Source organism: Cervus canadensis, chromosome 24 (assembly GCF_019320065.1).
Source record: "Cervus canadensis isolate Bull #8, Minnesota chromosome 24, ASM1932006v1, whole genome shotgun sequence".
Lineage (NCBI taxonomy): Eukaryota > Metazoa > Chordata > Mammalia > Artiodactyla > Cervidae > Cervus > Cervus canadensis.
The window spans coordinates 1,693,793-1,712,754 of NC_057409.1; the positions used below are offsets into that span (position 1 = coordinate 1,693,793).

General features: G+C 51.9%; 1 protein-coding gene across 1 annotated transcript in view; it reads left to right on the plus strand.

The window, feature by feature from the left end:
* Positions 1–18,962, plus strand: part of IGSF21 (immunoglobin superfamily member 21) — a 270,374-nt gene that overhangs the window by 104,002 nt on the left and 147,410 nt on the right. Inside the window, exon 2 of the mRNA XM_043445770.1 lies at positions 18,579–18,691. Coding sequence (XP_043301705.1) covers positions 18,579–18,691 — 113 coding nt within the window. The remainder of the gene's footprint in view (positions 1–18,578; positions 18,692–18,962) is intronic.

Here is an 18,962-nt window from a genome sequence, read left to right on the forward strand (position 1 = left end):
CTGAGGGCCCTTGGGCGGAAGGGCAAGGGTGCAGAGGGTTGGGTGGGCATGCTGAAGGCAAACTCATCTTCATAACTCAGCAGAGGGTCTCTCTGCCTGGGAGCTGGCCAAGGGCAGAGATCAGTTCCCTAGGGAAGAAAGGGGTTGACCAGCTGTCCCTTGGGTCTAGGCCTAATATTTTAATGACAATTATGGGTTTTATTTATAATATCCCCAAACTAGAAACCGCCTAAATGTCCCTCAATGGTCAAATGGATAAATGGAGTGTGGCATTTCATACAACAGAATACTACCCAGGAAACATTTTTTAAAAGCATAAACTCCGGATAAATGCAACACATAGATGAATGTCAAAAGCATTGTGCTGAGAAAAAGTAGCCAGACACCAAAGGGCACCTCTTGCATGATTCTATTTATATCGGAGGGTCAGAGGAAGCAAAGCTAATCCGGATGGAGAAGCCAGGATAGAGGTTATCCTTGGGGCTGGTGAGGGGGAATGGCTGGAAAGGAGCATGAGAGATTGTGATGGGGTTCTGGGAATAGTTTATATTTTCATTTAGGTGGTGGTTCATCTGGGTGTGTAAGTAAAAATGTATTATGTTGTCCATTTGAGATTTTACTATATCTTATAGTATTTTACTGTAAATTATACCTATAAAAAGAACTAGAGTCATTTTAACAGTGGTAGCATCAATCATGTATTCAGATGCCTGTTAGCTCTGTGCCTCTATTATCTCCAGCCCTGGGAGGTCCACAGCAGATTCCTACTTAATAGATAAGAAGACTGATGCGCCATATTCCAAGGGCATAGACTGAGGAAGTGGCAGAGCAAGACTCCGGTCTGTTTTTACAGACTGCCTCAAGCCCTTTCCTATTGGAAAGGCTGGCTGGTTGGGCAGGACTTACCTAATACTTGCCCATAATAGATTCAGCATTCTTTCGCAAGTTGAGCTAAAACTATCCAGTTGTTGGAGAGTTCCCTGTCTTGTTCTTGATTTCTTGTCCTGGTGACAAATTGGCCCATGGTCCATGCAACTCTTGCTTAGGGATCCCATGCCTTTCCATCCCCTCTAGGAAGCAGGGAACTTGAGTCCTGGAGAATGGGAATCAAATGTCTCCAGCTCATCCCACCCCTAACCCGTCCACTCAGTGACATGTCTGGAATCTGCACCTTGGCGTCCAGAAGCAAAAAGTGAGATGGTGAACAAATAAGGCCCAAATGGCCTTCAGGTGACAAGCAGGCACTCTATAACCGAACAGATGTAATAGGCTGACGCTTATCTTGCAAGATGTGTGCATTTAATAAAGTATTAATATGAAGACCAGATTGCTTCTGCTGCCAAGCAGGCAGAACCAGATTAGCAAGGAGGGAGGCTCTGAATGCTCCCCGGGGAGGAGGGAGCCCTAAGACTGTCTCCTCTCTGAGCCTGGATTCTCACGGCAGAATAAATCCTTTTTGCCAAGGGTGACTGTGAAAGGACTTTCTCCTAGGCGTCTCCTATCACAGAATCAAGATAGGTTCCTGGGGGCAAGAGAGATGCTCTGAAGGAGTGAGCTGATCCATTTCAGGGGGAAGGAAGTTTGGGTGGAAGTCAGCTGTTAGACATAGCTGGTGCTGGGGTCAGGTTGAGGGAGAATTTCCCAGCAGCCTACACTCCCAGCTTCAGACGGCCGGTCCCGATGTCTGGAGACACTCCTTGTCTCCTGTGCTGGGAAGTCCTGAGTGCACAGAATTTCACTTTTCTTCCTTCATTGCAGGGTTTCTCAACCCCGGCACTGTTGACATCTGGGGGTAGACGATTCTTGCTTGGGGGGCATGTCCTGTCCCTTGCTGGATGTTTGGCAGCATCCCTGGCCTGTACCAAATAGACGCCCATAGCAGCCCCCACCTCCACTAGTTGTGACAACTAAAAATGCCTCTCTAGACACTGCCACATGTCTCCTGGGTGGGGGGAGTCCCCCCGGATGAGGCCACTCTGCTTTACTGGATTGTCTCTAACGGCAGCTGTAATGAGATGCGCGCTCTCGCGGGACCAGGAAAGCCGCTGCTCTGATAGCTGAGCTCGGCCTGAAGGCTCTGAACTCAGGGGCTTTGATTCTGCAGAATGAGCCCGTTCCCTAATTCAACAGAGGGAACACTGTCACATGTGTTTATTTAAAACTGATGCAGACCCAGAGAGAAAAGCCACACTTCACTCAGACCACGTCTTAAAATAATAGGTTGAAGGAAACAGGATTGTTGCTGAGCAAATTCCCTTTGCAAGTTTCCAGACCCTTTGGTGCCAAAGTGAGGAAATCTAGTCTCACGCAGGTTGCCTTTCCGAAGAGAAAAATAAAAGACCAAAAAATTAAGGATTCCTTTATTGTGCCTTTAGCTTCTGAGCTCAGCAATTAATTCTTATGTGCTAAAGGACTTCTGTGTTTATGAGGCATTATTATTTAATGTAGGCCTATTTTAAATTGTAATTTTTTTCATTAAGTTGCCTCGTTTTACTGATTAAGACCAGTTTATAACCTAGCTTAGACTGTGTTCCTTGAGTAATAACTATTTTTCTTTTAAAATATTCCTTAATAACCTCTCATCCATATTTTGAATTTTATTTTAAGTCAGAGGAGCTTCCCTGCTGCTCACGAATCTGGCCCCGTGATGCTGAGTGATGTCGGAGGGTGCAGGGCCCTCCGCGTGCTCTGCTGCAAAATCCTCCAGAAAGGAGACAGAGCGGCATCAATGAGGAGATGGTGACTTCTCAGCTGCTCTGCTCCTGAGGCTAATCCGGCCAGTCCAAGAAAAGGGGGGTGGTCCTTGGCCCCAAAGCTTTCTAGCAAACTCTTTAAAGCAGCCCTTGCTGACGAAAGAGGGTGGGGGGCATGGAAAAGCGGGGTGACGCAGGTAGGGGGATGGCACTGCCCTTGGCCCTCTGCCTGGACCATCTCTCTGTGTCTGCCTTTCCCCTTCCCCTCCCTCTCCTAAGAAGTGAGGACGATCATCCCTCCTTGGCTGAAGCGGAGACTGAGTCTCAGGGCAGTGAAAACACTCACTCGGAGCTGGCCTGGGGCAGAGTCAGCGGCGGTCCCAGGCTTGTCTGGCTCCCGAGGCTGCCGTTAAAACCTCTGGGTACCAGCGTCTGCGTGCTCAGTCGTGTCCGACTCTGCAACCCCACGGACTGTAGCCCACCAGGCTCCTCTGTCCATGGCATTTTTCAGACAAGAATACTGGAGTGGGTTGCCATTTCCTCCTCCAGGAGATCTTCCCAATCCAGGGATCGAGCCCACATCTCCTGTGTCTCCTGCATTACAGGCAGATTCTTTACCCGCTGAGCCGTCAGGGAAGCCCCTGGGGGCGGTCCCGGCCAATACCCACAGCTTCCCATTCGTGCTCTTCAGGTTACTTTGCCCTCTCCTGTCCCGCCTTAGCATCACCATTGTCCTGAGAAATAAGCACCATAAACCCCTTTTCAGGTGAGATGACAGAGGCCCGGCCAGAGGAGGAGAGGGCTTGCCTTCGGTGTCACTGGGAGAATGAGAACCAAGCCTGGGTTTTTGGCTTCAGGGTCTGGAGCAGTTTCCTTTTCTTTTAGCCCCTCCTCTGGGCTCCCCATGGGTGGCTACAGAGGCAGCCCTGACCTGGCGGCCCTGGCCCGGAGACGGGCATGGCTGGTCGGGCATCTCCTGGGCATCCTGCAGCCCATCAGTCTCTCATCCTTCTTCCCTCTCAGCTTGTCTTTGGATGCTGGACAGACCCAGGGACAAATGGGTGCTTCCCTTCACCCACCCCTAAGGACCCTGAGAAAGCGCTAGAGGGTGAGCAGCAGGCCATCAGATGAAAGGCCTTTGCAGAAAAGATAATGGTATGACATGCTTGGGAGATCCGAGCTCTGTTCTTTAATTGTTTGTTGATTGTCCCTGTGACCTCTGCCAAGGCCGTCCCTTCTCTGTGCCTCAGTTTATCATCTAACCAACAAAACGCTTTCAATTCAAGATCACAAAAACCTCTTTCCTGTGCTACTCTGTGATGAAGAACTAAGGTTTGGGGATCCAACTCAGTGTAGCTGAACACACTGATTAATTTTGTTACTTGTTCATTTATCTGCCTGTTCACTTCTTTCTTTTTTTTTTCATGAAGAACCTACTGAGTACATACTTTGTGCAACATAGTAGTGGGACGTGTTAGCAGAATAACTACTGGAACAAAGCAATTTAAAATCTCAGTGACTATTATTTTTAATAATTTATGTGTTTATTATATTATTATTGTTCAGTCACCCAGTTGTGTCCGACTCTTTGCAACCCCATGGACTGCAGCACGCCAGGCCTGCCTGTCCTTCACCATCTCTCGAAGTTTGCCCAAATCCATGTCCATTGCATCAGTGATGCTGTCCAGCCACCTCATTCTCTGACGCCCTCTTCTCCTTCTGCCTGCAATCTTTCCCAGCATCAGGGACCTTTCCAATGAGTCAGCCGTTTGCATCAGATGACCAAAATACTGGAGATTTAGCTTCAGCTTCAGTCCTTCCAATGAGTATTCAGGGTTAATTTCCCTTATGATTGACTGGTTTGATCTCCTTGATGTCTAAGGGACTCTCAGCAGACTTCTCCAGCACCACAGTTCAAAGGCATCAATTCTTTGGCGGTCTGCCGTCTTTACATTCCAGTTCTCACAACCATACATGACCACTGGGAAGACCATATCCTTGACTGTACAGACATTTGTCAGCAGAGTAACATCTCTGCTTTGCCACAAACTCTCTTTGTCATAGGTTTGTTTTTATTATATATAGTATATTTATTATAAAGTTATTTTTATAATTAGTGGGCTTTCCCCATAGCTCAGCTGTTAAAGAATCCTCCTGCAATGCAGGAGACCCTGGTTTGATTCCTGGGTCAGGAAGATCCCCTGGAGAAGGGATAGGCTACCCACTCTAGTATTCTTGGGCTTCCGTGGTGTCTCAGCTAGTAAAGAATCCACCTGCAATGCGGGAGACCCAGATTCAATCCCTGGGTTGGGAAGGTCCCCTGGAGAAGGGAATGGCAACCCATTCCAGTATTCCAGTCTTTTGTAATTAACACAATAGCATTTTGTTTCTCGCTCATATCACTGTCTGTTGGGGGCTGTGGAAGGACATTCCATACCATCTGGTCATTCAGATAGCCAGACTTTCTCCACTTTTGGTTTCATTCTCCTCTGTATCCATCAGGCAGCTGATACAGAGAGAGGGTGTGGGGGATGGCACACGAGATTGCCAGGGGCCCGGCCCGGAAGCCATATTCCTCTGCCAGGTTTTGGTCACATGACCCTGCCAAACTGCAAGGGAGGCTGGGAAATGTAGTCTGGCTGAGTCTCTGGGAGGAAAAGGAAACGTGATTTGGGGAGCACGTAGCAGAGCAGGCAGGCACCTGTGCAAGCGAAGCCGGGACAACTTCAGCGTGAGCCTGGGCGACGGAGCCTGGGCGAGCCGGCCCGGGTGGAGGCTTGACTGCAGGCCCAGCATCAGCTTTCTGCAGCAGCCTACGCACTTGGCCCCGCCGTCAGCCCAGGGCACGCTGCCTAATGGACCATTTCCCCGGTCGCGTCACCTTGCCTCGCCTGCACCTCTGAGGCAAGAGGAATGCGTGAGCAGGCTCTGCCCTTCTCTGGCCTCGGTGTCTCCTGCCCACAAACTGGGAAGAAAAACGACCCACCCTGGATCTCCAGACCCTCAGAGAATCCATCAGAGAAGCATCAGGTGTCTTCAAAGCGCCACAGAACAGCTTTCCCAAGCCTTCTTATTAATAGTAGAACCACATCATTATCAATAATGAAACACAAATTAATAATAAATAAACAAACTAATGATAAATAATACATATGTCATGAATAATACATTAATACTACAAGCTTTCGAGCATCTATTGCCTCTGACAGAGGGGAATTTGATTAGCTGGCTGGAAATCACAGAGGGGGAGTGTTTCAGAAGAGTCTGGGAGGTTTAGGAAGCCGTTGGACACCTGAACGTGGCAGGCACGTCTCCCTGTAAAGGTGTAAAATGTTTACGGTCCTTGGTGGCCCAGACCTGAGCTGACTCTCTGCTGAGGGAGGTGAGAACCAGCTGCCTGAGGGTGGGGCCTTCCCGTCTAGATGTCTTTCCAGGGTTCAAATTTAGAGTGTAAATCCATAATCAAGTAAGACCAAAAAAAAAAAAAAATCTTGCTGCCTCAACAGAATTGGATGTTGTGGCCAAGGTGAGGCTAACTGAAGAGGTCTGTAGACTTTATTTCTTCATCCGTGGGTCCATTCATTCATTCATCCATTCATTCATTCTCTAAGTATGTCTTCATTGCCAACAGCCTGGCCAGCGTGAAGTTACTGAGTCATGCTTTCGGAGCTCAACCCCCAGGAGCTCATAGTTCACAGTGGTGGCAGAAAGACTGGCAAAAAAGAAAAAAAAAAAAGGTGACCCCATGTAACAGGTTAGGGTTATTTTTGATGCCATGAGAGGGGCACTTAACCATGATTTGGGGGTTCAGGGTGCAGGGTAGGTGGAGTTAGGATGTATGTTGGGCAGCCTCTAGGGAAAATGGTGTCTAAAGTAATATCTGAAGGGTTTATTGAAGTGACGGGGTAAAGTGACAGTAGGTATTCCAGGCAAAAGGATGGTGGGTGCCAGGACCCAGGAGCCAGACAGAGCATATTTGAGAAGCTCTAAGTAGTTCAGAATGACTGAGACTCAGCTTGAAAGAAGGCAGAGGGGCAAGAGGTGAGCTGGAGGGAAGCGGGCTTAGAGCGTGGGGGAGGGGCTTTGGCCTTAATTCTAAAGGCAACTAGCAGACGAAGAAGGATTTGGGTCATAAATGTGACGTCAGTTCCCTGGGCAGCAGCCTAATCCGCAGGGCTCCAGGGCTACACCGCTCACCGCGCCCTGGGCTGGGCAGTGCTCGTGTGTTAGCTCATTCACGACTTCATGCGTGCAGCACCCGGGCCGAAACACTCGTTACACGCCAAATATCCTGCAGGGATGCACGCCAGGCCCCTGACCTTAAGAAACTCCCGGGCTGATGGCAGAGACATACACAAAGAACCCTATGTTATATTAGAGTGTGGTATAGACGGCTGTGACTAAGCTGTTCACTGTGGGCTGTGTTCTTAGACGGCGGCTCCCCCCATGTCCTCAGACGACGGAGTGCCAGACTCCTGGATGGGGTGACTATGGCATCGAACCTGGAAGGATGTGTGCAAGTTTCCCTGGGCGCGCTGCGAGCGAAAGGGGAGGAGGAGATGTCACGGGCTCAGAGAAGAGCCTGAGAGCGTCTGGCAGGGCTGGCACGGGGGCAGCGCACACAGTGAGAGGCTGACTGAGCTGGGGAGGCCGAGAGAAGCCAGATCGTTAGGGGCCCGGCTGGCCATGACAGAAGCTGAACTTGATCCCGAATTGGAAGGCAATGGGGTGGGGAAATGGCATGACATTAACCAGAGAGGTGGCGTCACCACACAAGCATTTGAGAAATATCGTGGAGACTCCAGTGTGGTGGCGGCATCGGAGGGACAGGGCTGGAGACTGGCAACCAGCAAGGGGGCTGTGCAGGGTCCTGGGGGGATGTTTGAGGGCCCACACCAAGGCAGGATCGGTGGAGGGCACACACACTCCTGAGAGCCATTGGAGAGGAAGTATTGATCCATCTCGGAGACAAATGAGCTATTAACCTCTGCTCTTTGTTCAGAAGCTTTCCTTCCTTAAAAGGCCCCCTCCACCCTCTGTCCCACCTTTGTTTCTGCTGACGAGGAGGTGGGGGCTGACAGCACCTGTTAGCCCAGCAGGGGAGGGTGTATTTCACACAACCCCCAGCACCTGCCTGAAAGTAATCGGTCTGTTGTAATAATATTTATTATGGTAGTAATTACACGATGTGCAGCTCCCAGGGAGGCTGTCACCGGTGCCACGTGGTGGTATTTGTCTTCATGAGACGGGGTGACCTCTTTTCTTCATGGGTGGGGGTGCATGGAGCTCCTGTTACCTCGTGGAGATAAACCCCAGCCCTGCAGAAAGGGGAGGGTGGCGTGAGGAATCCTGTCACCCTGACTTCCATGGTCCTCTCTGACACGAGCAGAGCTGGCGGAGCGGCCGCCACCAGCTGACTGTCTGGCCCAGGTCAAGTCTCGACGTGGTCCAAGCTGGATCTCCAGGGAGAAGGGTCCCGGGAGTTCTCTGCACCATGTCTACGCTCCCAGACATAGAAGAGGGTGAAACACTGTCTCTGTCCTCGGGGAACGTCTAGTCTGAGGGCAGAAACAGCCTCTGCCCTCTGACAGAAAGATGGTGTTCCCTTGCTTTTGACTCTTCTCTAGTTACTTTGAATCAACAAGTGTTGACTTGGGTGACACAAGGCAGGCACCTCTGGGCCAAGGGAACTGTCCAGAGCCGAGTTCAGAGGAGGGGGTGTCAGGAATGGGAGGGGACAAATTCACCCATCCAGCCTCAGGTCGCTCACAGTCCCAGAAAGGGTCTCAGATCCATCGTCCGGCCTTCCCGGAACCTTCCGCTGGCTTTGAACTTGAAAATGGCCTCGACAGCCAGTCATCCTCCTGCTCCCTTGTGGAAGTTCTGTGTCCTGCTGGTCTAACTGCTGTGTGACCCCACTGCACCTCAAGACAGTGCTTCTGGGCACATCCTCTCTCTATCCACTCCTGTTCTCAGCTTCTCCACGTGGAAGAAAGGGACAGGGCCTTCCATGGAATGGTGGGAGAGTGGCGGATTCAGATCAAAGGACCTTCTTGCCAAGCCTGGTTCTGTGTGGTCACGAGAAAGTCATTCCATATCTCTGAGCCTCAGTCTCCATAACTCCAAACTGGGAGTGTTACTCCCCAGGGTTGTGATGGTAATCAATGAGATAATAACTGTAGATATCCTTTGAAAGCGGCCAGACACCACATGTTCGTTTGCTAATTTTTTTATTCACTTAATACATATTTATTGAGCTACTATTAAGTGCCAGGAACTGTTCTAATTTCTAAGGGATAAAGTAGTGATTAAAAACCACAAACCCAAGGATTTCTAGTTATAGTGAAATGGAGTCAAGACCAGCTTCTTTTTATTTTCCATTAATTCAGCTATGAGACCTAGACAGAATGTGTGGACATCTATTTGAAAAATCTGAAACATAGATACTAGCAGACAGTTTGGGGAAGAACACCAGAATTCAAAGTACTACTGCAGAATTAATATAGGTAAGACTTAGAGTCTCACAAAGTAATACTTAAAATGTTCACGACACAAACTAAAAATCACATGACATGATGACAGACAAAGAACTGCAAAAATCTCAACTCAAATGAGAAAAGATGATTCATAGACTCCAATGATGAGATTAACACCTATGCTGGAATTATCTAACAAGGACTTTAAGGTAACAAAGATACTTGAAGAAACAATCACAAATCATCTCAAAACAAATGACACAGAGTTTCCATAAAGAAATAAAGGACATAAAGAAGAGCCAAACAGAAATTTTAGAAGTGAAAAATACAATAACTGAAATTTAAAGACTCACTGGGTAGACTCAGTAACAGGATAGAGCGGACAGGAAAAAGTCAGCAGACTTGAAATAGATCAATAGGAATGATCCAATCTGAACAACAGGAAAAAGAAAAAGGATTGAGACACATGCATACACACACACACACACACACACACACACACGAAGCCTCTGCTCGCGTGGAGCTTGCAACCCAGTTGGGTACTGGAGTTGTGGGGGTGGGGGTGAGATGTCAGCAGATAATAAACAAATAAATATATATCCGGTAGTCATAAATATTTTAAAAAGAGAAGCGCAGGGTAGAGAGTTAGAGAATGACAAGGATACAATTTTATATAGGCAGGATGATTAGGAAAGGTTTCCCCACTGCAAAGGCATTTGAGCAGAGGAAGAATTGAGGACCTGAGCCATGTGAGCATCCGGGGAAAGACTGTTCTGAGAGGTGGGAGCAGCAGGTGCAAAGGCCCTGAGGTAGGGATGAGCTTGGAGGAGTCAGGAAGCAGCAGGGTTCACTGTGTGTGGAGTGAAGGAGGCAGAGGGCGAGGGGAAATGGAATCGGAGGGATGGGCAGGGGTGAAGGTGGGCGCAGAGAGACCAGCTGGGATGCAGGGCAATAGACCAGCAGCTTCCCCAGCTGCCCAGCAGTAAAGAACCCTCTAGCAATGCAGGAGCAGTGGGAGAGGCGGATTTGATCCCTGGGTTGGCCCTGGGCAACCCACTCCAGTATCATCGCCTGGAGAATCCCGGGGACAGAGGAGGAGCCTGGCGGGCTCCATGGGGTCGCAAAGAGTCAGGCAGGACTGAAGTGACTCAGCACGTATGCACACAGCCCATCTGCTGCAAGGTACCTGGTTACCTCTGCTGGCGGGTAGGCGACGGGAGAAGCGACGGAGACAGGGCCCCAGCTCAGCACAGTGTTCCAGGAGAGACAGGGCCCTGTTCAGACGCAGCAGCAGCTCTGGCCCCTGGCCCTGGGCCCGCCAGCTCCAGCAGCCGCCTTGCGCAGATGGCCGCCCACTTCCCTGCTCCAGGGCCCTGCCGGTCCAGCAAGTGCGGCTGGGCCCGGATTCCACAGCCTCTCCCCGTGGCTCCCGCGCCCGTGGTCTCAGCTCTACCCTCTTCTCTGTCTGTTGACTCCCTGTTACGTCTCGTATCCTACCACCCCCGATGGGGCGGCCACTCACCAAGGGGGGCTTCCTGCCTGACCTCTGTGAGGAGTCCTGGAGGACGCTCTCAGATGATGTTGGCATCAGTCCAAGCAGATGTGGTCCAGGAGGCAGGTTCAGCGGGCATCTGGGGTCTTGGCCCCTTCGGCTGGGGCTGCCTCGGACCACAGGGATGAGACGCTCCTGGGGACACCACCCACTCTTGTTACGGAACAGTCTAGAGGATGGGCAGAATTAATTCCTTTCTCCTTTCATCACTTACGCAGATCTGGGCACTATTCTAGCCACACAGGTAACATAAATAGAAACAGTTAGTGGCCTTGCATATGGAGAATATACAATGAACCCCTCATTACAAGTAATTTCAAGTTTCCTAAGTGGTCAAAAGGGACGGGTGTTTGGGGGGACTGTGATAACCTGGGGAGTCAAGGAGAGTTTTCTTGTGGAAGTGAGACCTCTGTGACTCCTTGAAGGATGAGCAAGGGTGAGGCCTTGGGACAGAGGGGGACGCCTGTGCTGGGCCTGGAGAGGAGTCAGAGTCCACACATGATGAAGAGCAGACATGGTAGGACCTGGATGGGCCATGAGACCCAGGCCTGGGCCAGCTCACCTCACAGAGGATCTGCATCTCTTTCCATGGAGCGATGGGAAGCTCTGGGGGCCCTTTCCACGGCCAGGGAGCATATTTTAAAGAAAGCACTCTGGCTGCTGCTGGTGGGGGAGGATTGAAGGGCATCCATGGATGTAGGAAGCTCAAGACAAAGCCTGATCTCACAAGTTACATCCTTCAGTAGCACCAGCATCTAGCAAACATTCATGAGGAACAAGGGCTGGGGAGGAGGTCAGCGTTTTCCCTCACTAGCGCCTGCAGCTGGGAGGGATGGATCCCCTTATGACTGAAACAGGTGCAGAGGTTTAGTGATTTAACCCTTGCCATGGCCATGGGCGGCTTGTAACTATGGTGACCAACTTGTCTTGGTTTGCTGGGGAATTATTGGTTTTAGCATTGAAAGCACTTGTCCCAGGAAAGCTCTTGGTCCTGGGCAGACTGAGCCATCTGGTCACCCCGATATAATTCACGACTCTTTTCACTAAATCAAGGCGGGCCTGTGCCCCTCCCACGGAAGCCCACCCAGACTGCCGTCTACCCTTGGGGCCAGACATGAGCCAGCCCTCTGGACACATTTCCCCCCAACCCTGAGTTGGGAAAGGGAAGGGGGGCAATGCTGGGATGTCGCGAGGCGAGTTTCGGGATAGAGGAGCCATTTGTCATCACTTCATTGAGAGGGTGCCTGATTCCTAAATATTGCCTGTGATTTTGCTAAACGTGTCTTAACGGGAGCGGTATAAATGCTGTCAGAGATAGAGGGCGAGAGTGATGGTCCCGTTCAGGATAATGAACTGCTTAGTTAAGATGAATCCGTTTCCACTCCTGATCCTGCTTCTCGATACCGTGCTTGGTGGGGGCCAGGGGGTGGGGTGGGGGGGCTCATGCATCAAGGCTGATTGGTGGCAAGTTTAATGCCGAGAAAGACAGAGCTCCGTCTTTAGCTGGTGGCTGATTCATGGATGAGTTCACGTCTCAGAGAAGTGGAGTCGCGTTGTATATGCAATGACGGTGTCAGGATTTGAGCTCAGTGAACAGCTGACATGGACTGATCAGAGCTGGAAGACCCCAAAGTACCATTCACCCCTCATTTTGCAGATGAGAAAAAACAGGCCCAGACAGAGGGGCGGCCCACCTGAGGTGCCAGAGCCGGCTGGCCTCACAGCTGAGCCCACAGCTCTTCTCCTGGGCTTGTTCCCCTGAGCCCCCTGCCTCCTGGGGGCTGCATGAGCTCCTCTCCCATCCCTGCCCTTCCCACCAGTCTGGGGGCTTGATTCGGGGGTCCTGGCTGAAGGGTTTTTTTTTATGTATGCAATGATTTTATTTTTTAGTTTAAAACAATTATTGAAGTTGATTTACGATGCGTTCATTTTCTGCCGTGCAGCAAAGTGACTCAGTGACACACACACTCTCTTCTTCATGTTCTTTTCCATTATGGTTTGTCACGGGGTATTGGATATAGTTCCCTGGGCTGTACGGTAGGTCCTTCTTGCTCATCCATCCTGTGTGTAATAGTTTGCCTCTGCTAACCCCAAATTCCCAACACTTCCCTCCCCTGCCCCTTCCCCCCGGCAACCCCAAGTCTGTTGTCTGCATAGAACGGGGCTCTTGGGGGCTCCCCTCTTGAGCCTGCCCTCTGCTTTGTGGGGAGAACTCCTCGTGGATCTCCTGGCTCTGACCCCAGTCTGGATGGGACACCTGGCTGAGAGGGTCAGCCCTGAACCTTCTCCCACTCTCTGACTAGCTTCCAAATGTCAGATCCCACTCCTCCCACTTCCATCCAGGGACCGTCCTTCCTCAGTTGGACAGTGGGGACCGGGAGGGAACAGGGATCTGGCAGAGGCTCAGGGGCGCCCCGCTGTGGGCCGGGCTCATGATGAGCAAACTCCTAAAACATGCTTCACCGTGTGGGACGTCAGCATTACACATGGGGAAACTGAGGCCTTAGTGGCCACATAACCTGCCTGAGTGATGACCAAATCACGGGGTGAGTAACTTGAACCAAATAACTGACTTCAAACTTGGTGAAAGTGTGTGGGTAGGAGAAGCAGAGAAAGTGGGGGAGGGTATTTTCAGAAAAAGAACCAAGGCAGGGTCTTCAGAAGGTGACGAAAACCTGTGAAATAGGAGCTGACGGAATGTTCGCTGGACCTAGAGAACTTTCACTGTTTTTCTTTTGCAAAAAAAAAAAACTCCTTGGCCTTGAACCCTTGCTCTTCCCTCTCAGTGCGTGTCTGTGTTTGGGAAGGTGATTACTCACCTGTGACCCAGGTGTTGACAGGTAATGCAATCCTCGCCTGGCACATAGGTCAGAAAGTCACCCCGCCACCTGCTCTTCCATCCCTTCCCAGCCATTGATCCTGCCTCCAGACCCAACAGTTAGAGCCCACGCATTGCCTGAGGCTTGTCCTGGCCTTGGCTGGCAAAGCTCCAGAGAGCCCAAGCTTCGTGGTAAGGCTCTCAAGCCTGGAGGGAAGGGGGCCCCCCGTCCATCGCTGGGGCCTGACCCCACCCCAGAGCACTGTGTCTGCAGGCTCTGTCTCTCCCTGGTCATCTTCCCCACTGGGAGCCAGGCCTCTGCTGAAGATGCAGTCGGTGCAACGGCCAATCACAGGCGAGCCCCCGAATCTTCACGTGACCTGCAAGTTTCATGACTGCTCCGGGTGGTAGCAAAGGAGAGCCTGGCCTCAGAGTCAGACAGATCCAGGTCCAAATCCCAGCTTTGCTGCTTATTTGGCAGCAGTATTGAGCCGGCCCTTCCTCCCTCTGACCTGCTGTTCTTCCTTTGAGGCACAGAAGTAGTATACACGGGGTGGTGTGAGGACCGATGCCTGCCCTGAAGGAAGCCCAAAAAGCAGCACTCACACGCTTATTTCAACACTCCACTGATGTTAATGAAACTCACTTTCCAGACGGAGAGGCAGATGTGCAAACAGACAGTCCCCCTCCAGTGTGACATACGTGGGAATTGCGGCATCTTACAAGGAAGGCACAGGCAGGCTGCCGCAAGAGCCAGTGGAAAAGTAGGCAGGAGATTTCTGGGAAATCCAGGAAGTGCCATGTGCCCGGGGAAGGAGGTTTTAATCCTTAGAAGTGAGACCTCCTGCCTCTTCTGTGGCCTGGCCTTACCCCTACTCTGCCCCAGCCGCTCCCAGGGGGTCCAAGAAGAGGAGGGTCCTCAGCTGGGAGCGATTCACCCCCATCCCCCAGCCTCTGTGACTTCAAGGAAGGAGACTTCAGGAGTAGGAGCCACAGTCACTTCCTGAGGGCGGCGTTTGCTAGTGCTTGTTCCAGAGGACTCCAGCAGGGCCAGGACTCGGGGCCCTGCAGGGGGAGTAAACGCCTCCTGAAATCCAGCACCCTGGGCACCTCACTTTCTCCACCCTCATCCTGGTCCCGCAAGATGCTCAGTCACGGATGGGCTTCAGAGGACACAATGGTACAAAAAGGTTTCCCACCACTGCCTGTCTGGAGAATCAAAAGCACGCTCCAGCCTCAGGGCCTGTGCACGTGCGATGTCTTCTGTCTGCAATGCTCGCTCCTAGAATCACACGTGGCTCACACTTTCCTTTACTCTGGCCCCTTCAGAAAGGCCTCCTGGGTGGCACCCTGTCCAGATCAACCCTTCTCCCATGACCCTCTTTTACTTTACCCTGATTCTCTTTTCTTCATTACACTTACTACGTATTACATCACATTACACCGGGCACATTTCCCATCAGTTGTTCCTTTGGCTACTGTCTCTTCTGCTGGAACGTCAGCAGGATGTGCCTGTTCTCATTATTGTATCCCCGGTGTCTGGCACAGTACCAGGAAGTGGACGCTGTTGTTCAGTCGCTAAGTGGTGTCCGACTCTTGGCAACCCCATGGACCCCAGCGCTCCAGGCTTCCCCGTCCTTCACTGTTTCCCAGAGTTTGCTCAAACTGATGTCTATTGAGTCAGTAATGCCATCCAACCAGCTCATCCCCATCTCATCTCATCCTCTCCTGGGATCAGAGCCAGGAGACCCACGAGGAGTCTTCCCCACAAAGCAGAGGACAGAATGAAGAGGGGAGCCCCCAAGAGCCCCGTTCTATGCAGAGAACAGACTTGTGGTTGCCGGGGTGGGGGCAGGGGAGGGAAGTGTTGGGAATTTGGGGTTAGCAGAGGCAAACTATTACACACAGGATGGATAAGCAAGAAGGACCTACCGTACGGCCCAGGGAACTATATCCAATACCCTGTGGCAAACCATAATGGAGAAGAACATCAAGAAGGAGTGTGTGTGTGTGTGTGTCTGTGTGTGTGTGTGAATGTGTGTGTGTGTGTGAGTGTGTGAATGTGTGTGTGTGAGAGTGTGTGTGTGTGAGTGTGTGTGTGAGTGTGTCTGTGTGTGAGAGTGTGTGTGTGTGAGTGTGTGTGTGTGTGAGTGTGAGTGTGTGTGAATGTGTGTGTGTCTGTGTGTGAGTGTGTGTGTGTGTGTGAATGTGTGTGTGTCTGTGTGTGTGAGTGTGTGTGAATGTGTCTGAATCAGTTTACTGTACAGCACAAATGAGAGGAATGAGTAGCCTCCTTCTCCCGCCAATGTTTCCCAGTATCAGGGTCTTTTCCTGATGAGCTGGCTCTTTACATCAGGTGGCGAAAGTATTGGAGCTTCAGCTTCAGCGTCAGTCTTTCCCACGAATATTCAAGGTTGATCTCCTTTAGGATTGACTGGAAGTGAATAGATTCTCAATAAAAACCGGAGCTTCCACCATTTCCTCCAATGCCCACTGGACTCACACCTGTGATTCCCTCAGGGCTCACCAGGAAATGGTGACCCTGCAAGTTGGCGCCCCCCCCACCCCCAGCCCGCCTCACATGCATACACCCTCTGTCTCCACCTTGGGCTGGCTGGAAGATTTATGCATCTGAGAATCTGTCCTTTCTGTCTCCTTCCAGTGGGAGGGACTGTTCTTTTGTCTTGAGCTCCTCAGCCATCTGAACAAATGACGGTCATCTCAATGGTAGTTCCAAAAGTGAGACGCCCCTCCACCCCAGGGTTAAGTAGCCCTACTGGAAAGGTGGGCATTGGGTCAAGGCTGGGAACCATAAAGAAGGGGATCAGGTCCTGGTCTCCTGTCATGTTCCCTCCCCCCAGCAACACACCCTTGTTCTCCCCAGGGCTGGATGGGAAGTGTTTGCTGGGCCATCCTCACTGCGTCCATCATTAGCTGTGTGTAGCATGGCAGAATGGCAGTCATAATAGAATCAGAAGGTCTGTGTTTGAATCCCAGCTCTGCCACTTATAGCTATGTGATCTCAGCAGGTTACTTAGCCTCTCTGTTTCCGTGTGAGAAGTCGGAATAATCCTAGCTCCTCTCTCCTAGGATTGTCATGACAGTTAAGTGAGTGAGTGTGTATTAAGCATGGAGTCCAGTGTCTGGCACAGAACAGGTGCCATGGAAATGGGAACCACTGTTACCGTATCACACTTGGCTTGCCCCAGAGTCCTCCCTCCCACCGGGGTTCATCCTCCGGCAGGCGGCCTCCTTGTTTGTCATGCTTTGGCACCCGCTGGGCTTGGGGATGTTGCTGACCATACACGCCGGGTCAGGTTTCCCCTAGTCCCTCATGGTCACCTGTCATCACCCTAGTCCAGTGGGGTCATGTTGTGAATCTGCGCCTCCACTGTCCATTCCCAGAGAGCAAGGCAATGCTCATGCCATTCTGCTTCCTGGATACGGCCCAGGGCCTGCTCAGAGCAGGTGGGAGCAAAATCTGGGGCAGAATAAATGAGGAGAGAAGGGGACAGAAGATGGTTCTTCCTTCCAGTTAGCTCGGTCACTGCTCTCGTGGGCCATGTGTTCTCTGGGGCTCCCTGCGAGCCTGACCTTTGGTCTAAGTTAGAGGCCACCTGGGGTGAGCCCCAACCTCACTCCCTTGCCCTGGGCATTGGGAACTGAAGTTTTGGACCACACCAGTCGAGTCTGCCTCCAGCTTCCAAATTGATCCTCTTGAGGTCGATTCTTTTTTTCCCGCAGAATGTTGTAACCATTAACTTCCAGGCAGGGGTCAGACCCCTGGGCCCCATCGGCTCAGGTTGCCTGCACAATTGAAATCCCTGAGCCCATTCTGGCTAGTTTTCTCATTAAGACAATCGGACGGGATTGATCCATTAGATCAATGGTTGGATATCAACCGGCAGGAAGCCAATCCGATGAGCCTGGATGATCAGCCCAAGAATGAGATGCCCCGCCAAGCTGGAGTGGGTTCCTTGCCCTCAGGATGGGGCTCTGGGAGGCAGAGGGGGACAGGTCAGAGGACTCAGCAGGCTGGACTTAGGTGAGGAGGCATCAGTGTTGCCAGGGAGTGTCTACCAGGAGAAGAGCCCCAGCTCCTAGGAGCTGGGCAGGGATTCCGGGGACAGCTGGTGTGTGAGAAATGCCGTCTGTGCTTGCGGACAATCGAGACTCCTTCCCAGGTCATCAGCCCATCACACTCCCACCACCCCCAACCCCACCGTGGCCCAGAGTTGCAAGGTGTGTGTGATGGGGTTTGGGGGTGCAGGAAGCAAAACAGCAGCTTCCCGGGTCTTCCTCGCTCATCAGGAGAAATTTTTTGAGGTTGGAAATGGAGAAGTACCTAGAACACCAAATCAGCATTCCAGGGTCTGAGTGCGTGGGATACTGATGGGGTTTAAGGGTTGGCCAAGGGACCCATGTTCAAATAGGTTTGGAAATGCTAGTGTCAGTTGCTCAGTCCTGTCTGACTCTTTGCGACCCCATGGACTGTAGCCTGCCAGGCTCCTCTGTCCATGGGATTCTCCAGGCAAGAATATTGGAGTGGGTGGCCATGCCCTCCTCCAGGGGATCTTCCCAACCCAGAAGTCGAACCTGGGTCTCCTGCATTGCAGGCAGATTCTCTACCATCGGAGCCCCCTTGGAAATGTATTTCAGCCTGTTCATTTCCTACAGAGCTGATGCACGTTACAGCTTTCTAAAAGAAGGGGGGAGGAGCAGTGTTGGCTGGAAGGTCTGGGACATCTTACAGAAATACACCGAAGCGCTTCCTTCAGGAGTCAGCAGGGCCTGCTGTCACGGGACAGTTCATCCCAGAGAGTGTCTGCAGGGCTGACGGGATCCCGGAGGGCCAGGGAGGTTCCCGGGAAGGGAGGCAGCAGAGAGGAGGAAGTGAGGTGGCCCCTCTCCCGGCCCCTCTCTCGTGGACTCCAGGGCAGACAGCGCCACCTGCAGCCGGGGAGGCCCCCTCAGCCCACCCGTGCGCCAACGCCCGGGTCAGCCCGCAGCCTCACCACCCTCTCCCCTTTCCTCCACAGGCTACTTGACTGTCAACATTGAGCCTCTCCCGCCCGTGGTGGCTGGTGATGCCGTGACCTTGAAGTGCAACTTCAAGACCGATGGCCGCATGCGTGAGATCGTGTGGTACCGGGTAAGTCACCTCGGCGGTGCCCCCTGCCCCGTGCCTCTCACCAGGACGGGGGTAGAGTCCCTGGAGACCCTGGTGGGGTCAGCGACGCCCTCAGCCCTCACCAGCCCTGCGCTGTCCTGTGCCCTTGCCTGACCCCGTCCTTCGCCGAATCCCTCCGTAAAGATCCCTCTGCCCAGTCTTCCCTTCTGACCTCAGAGTCTATCTTGTCCTGGCATCTCTGATGCCCTAACATGCCCTTATGCTCAGGAAACCCCCTCCGAGCTGAGTACTA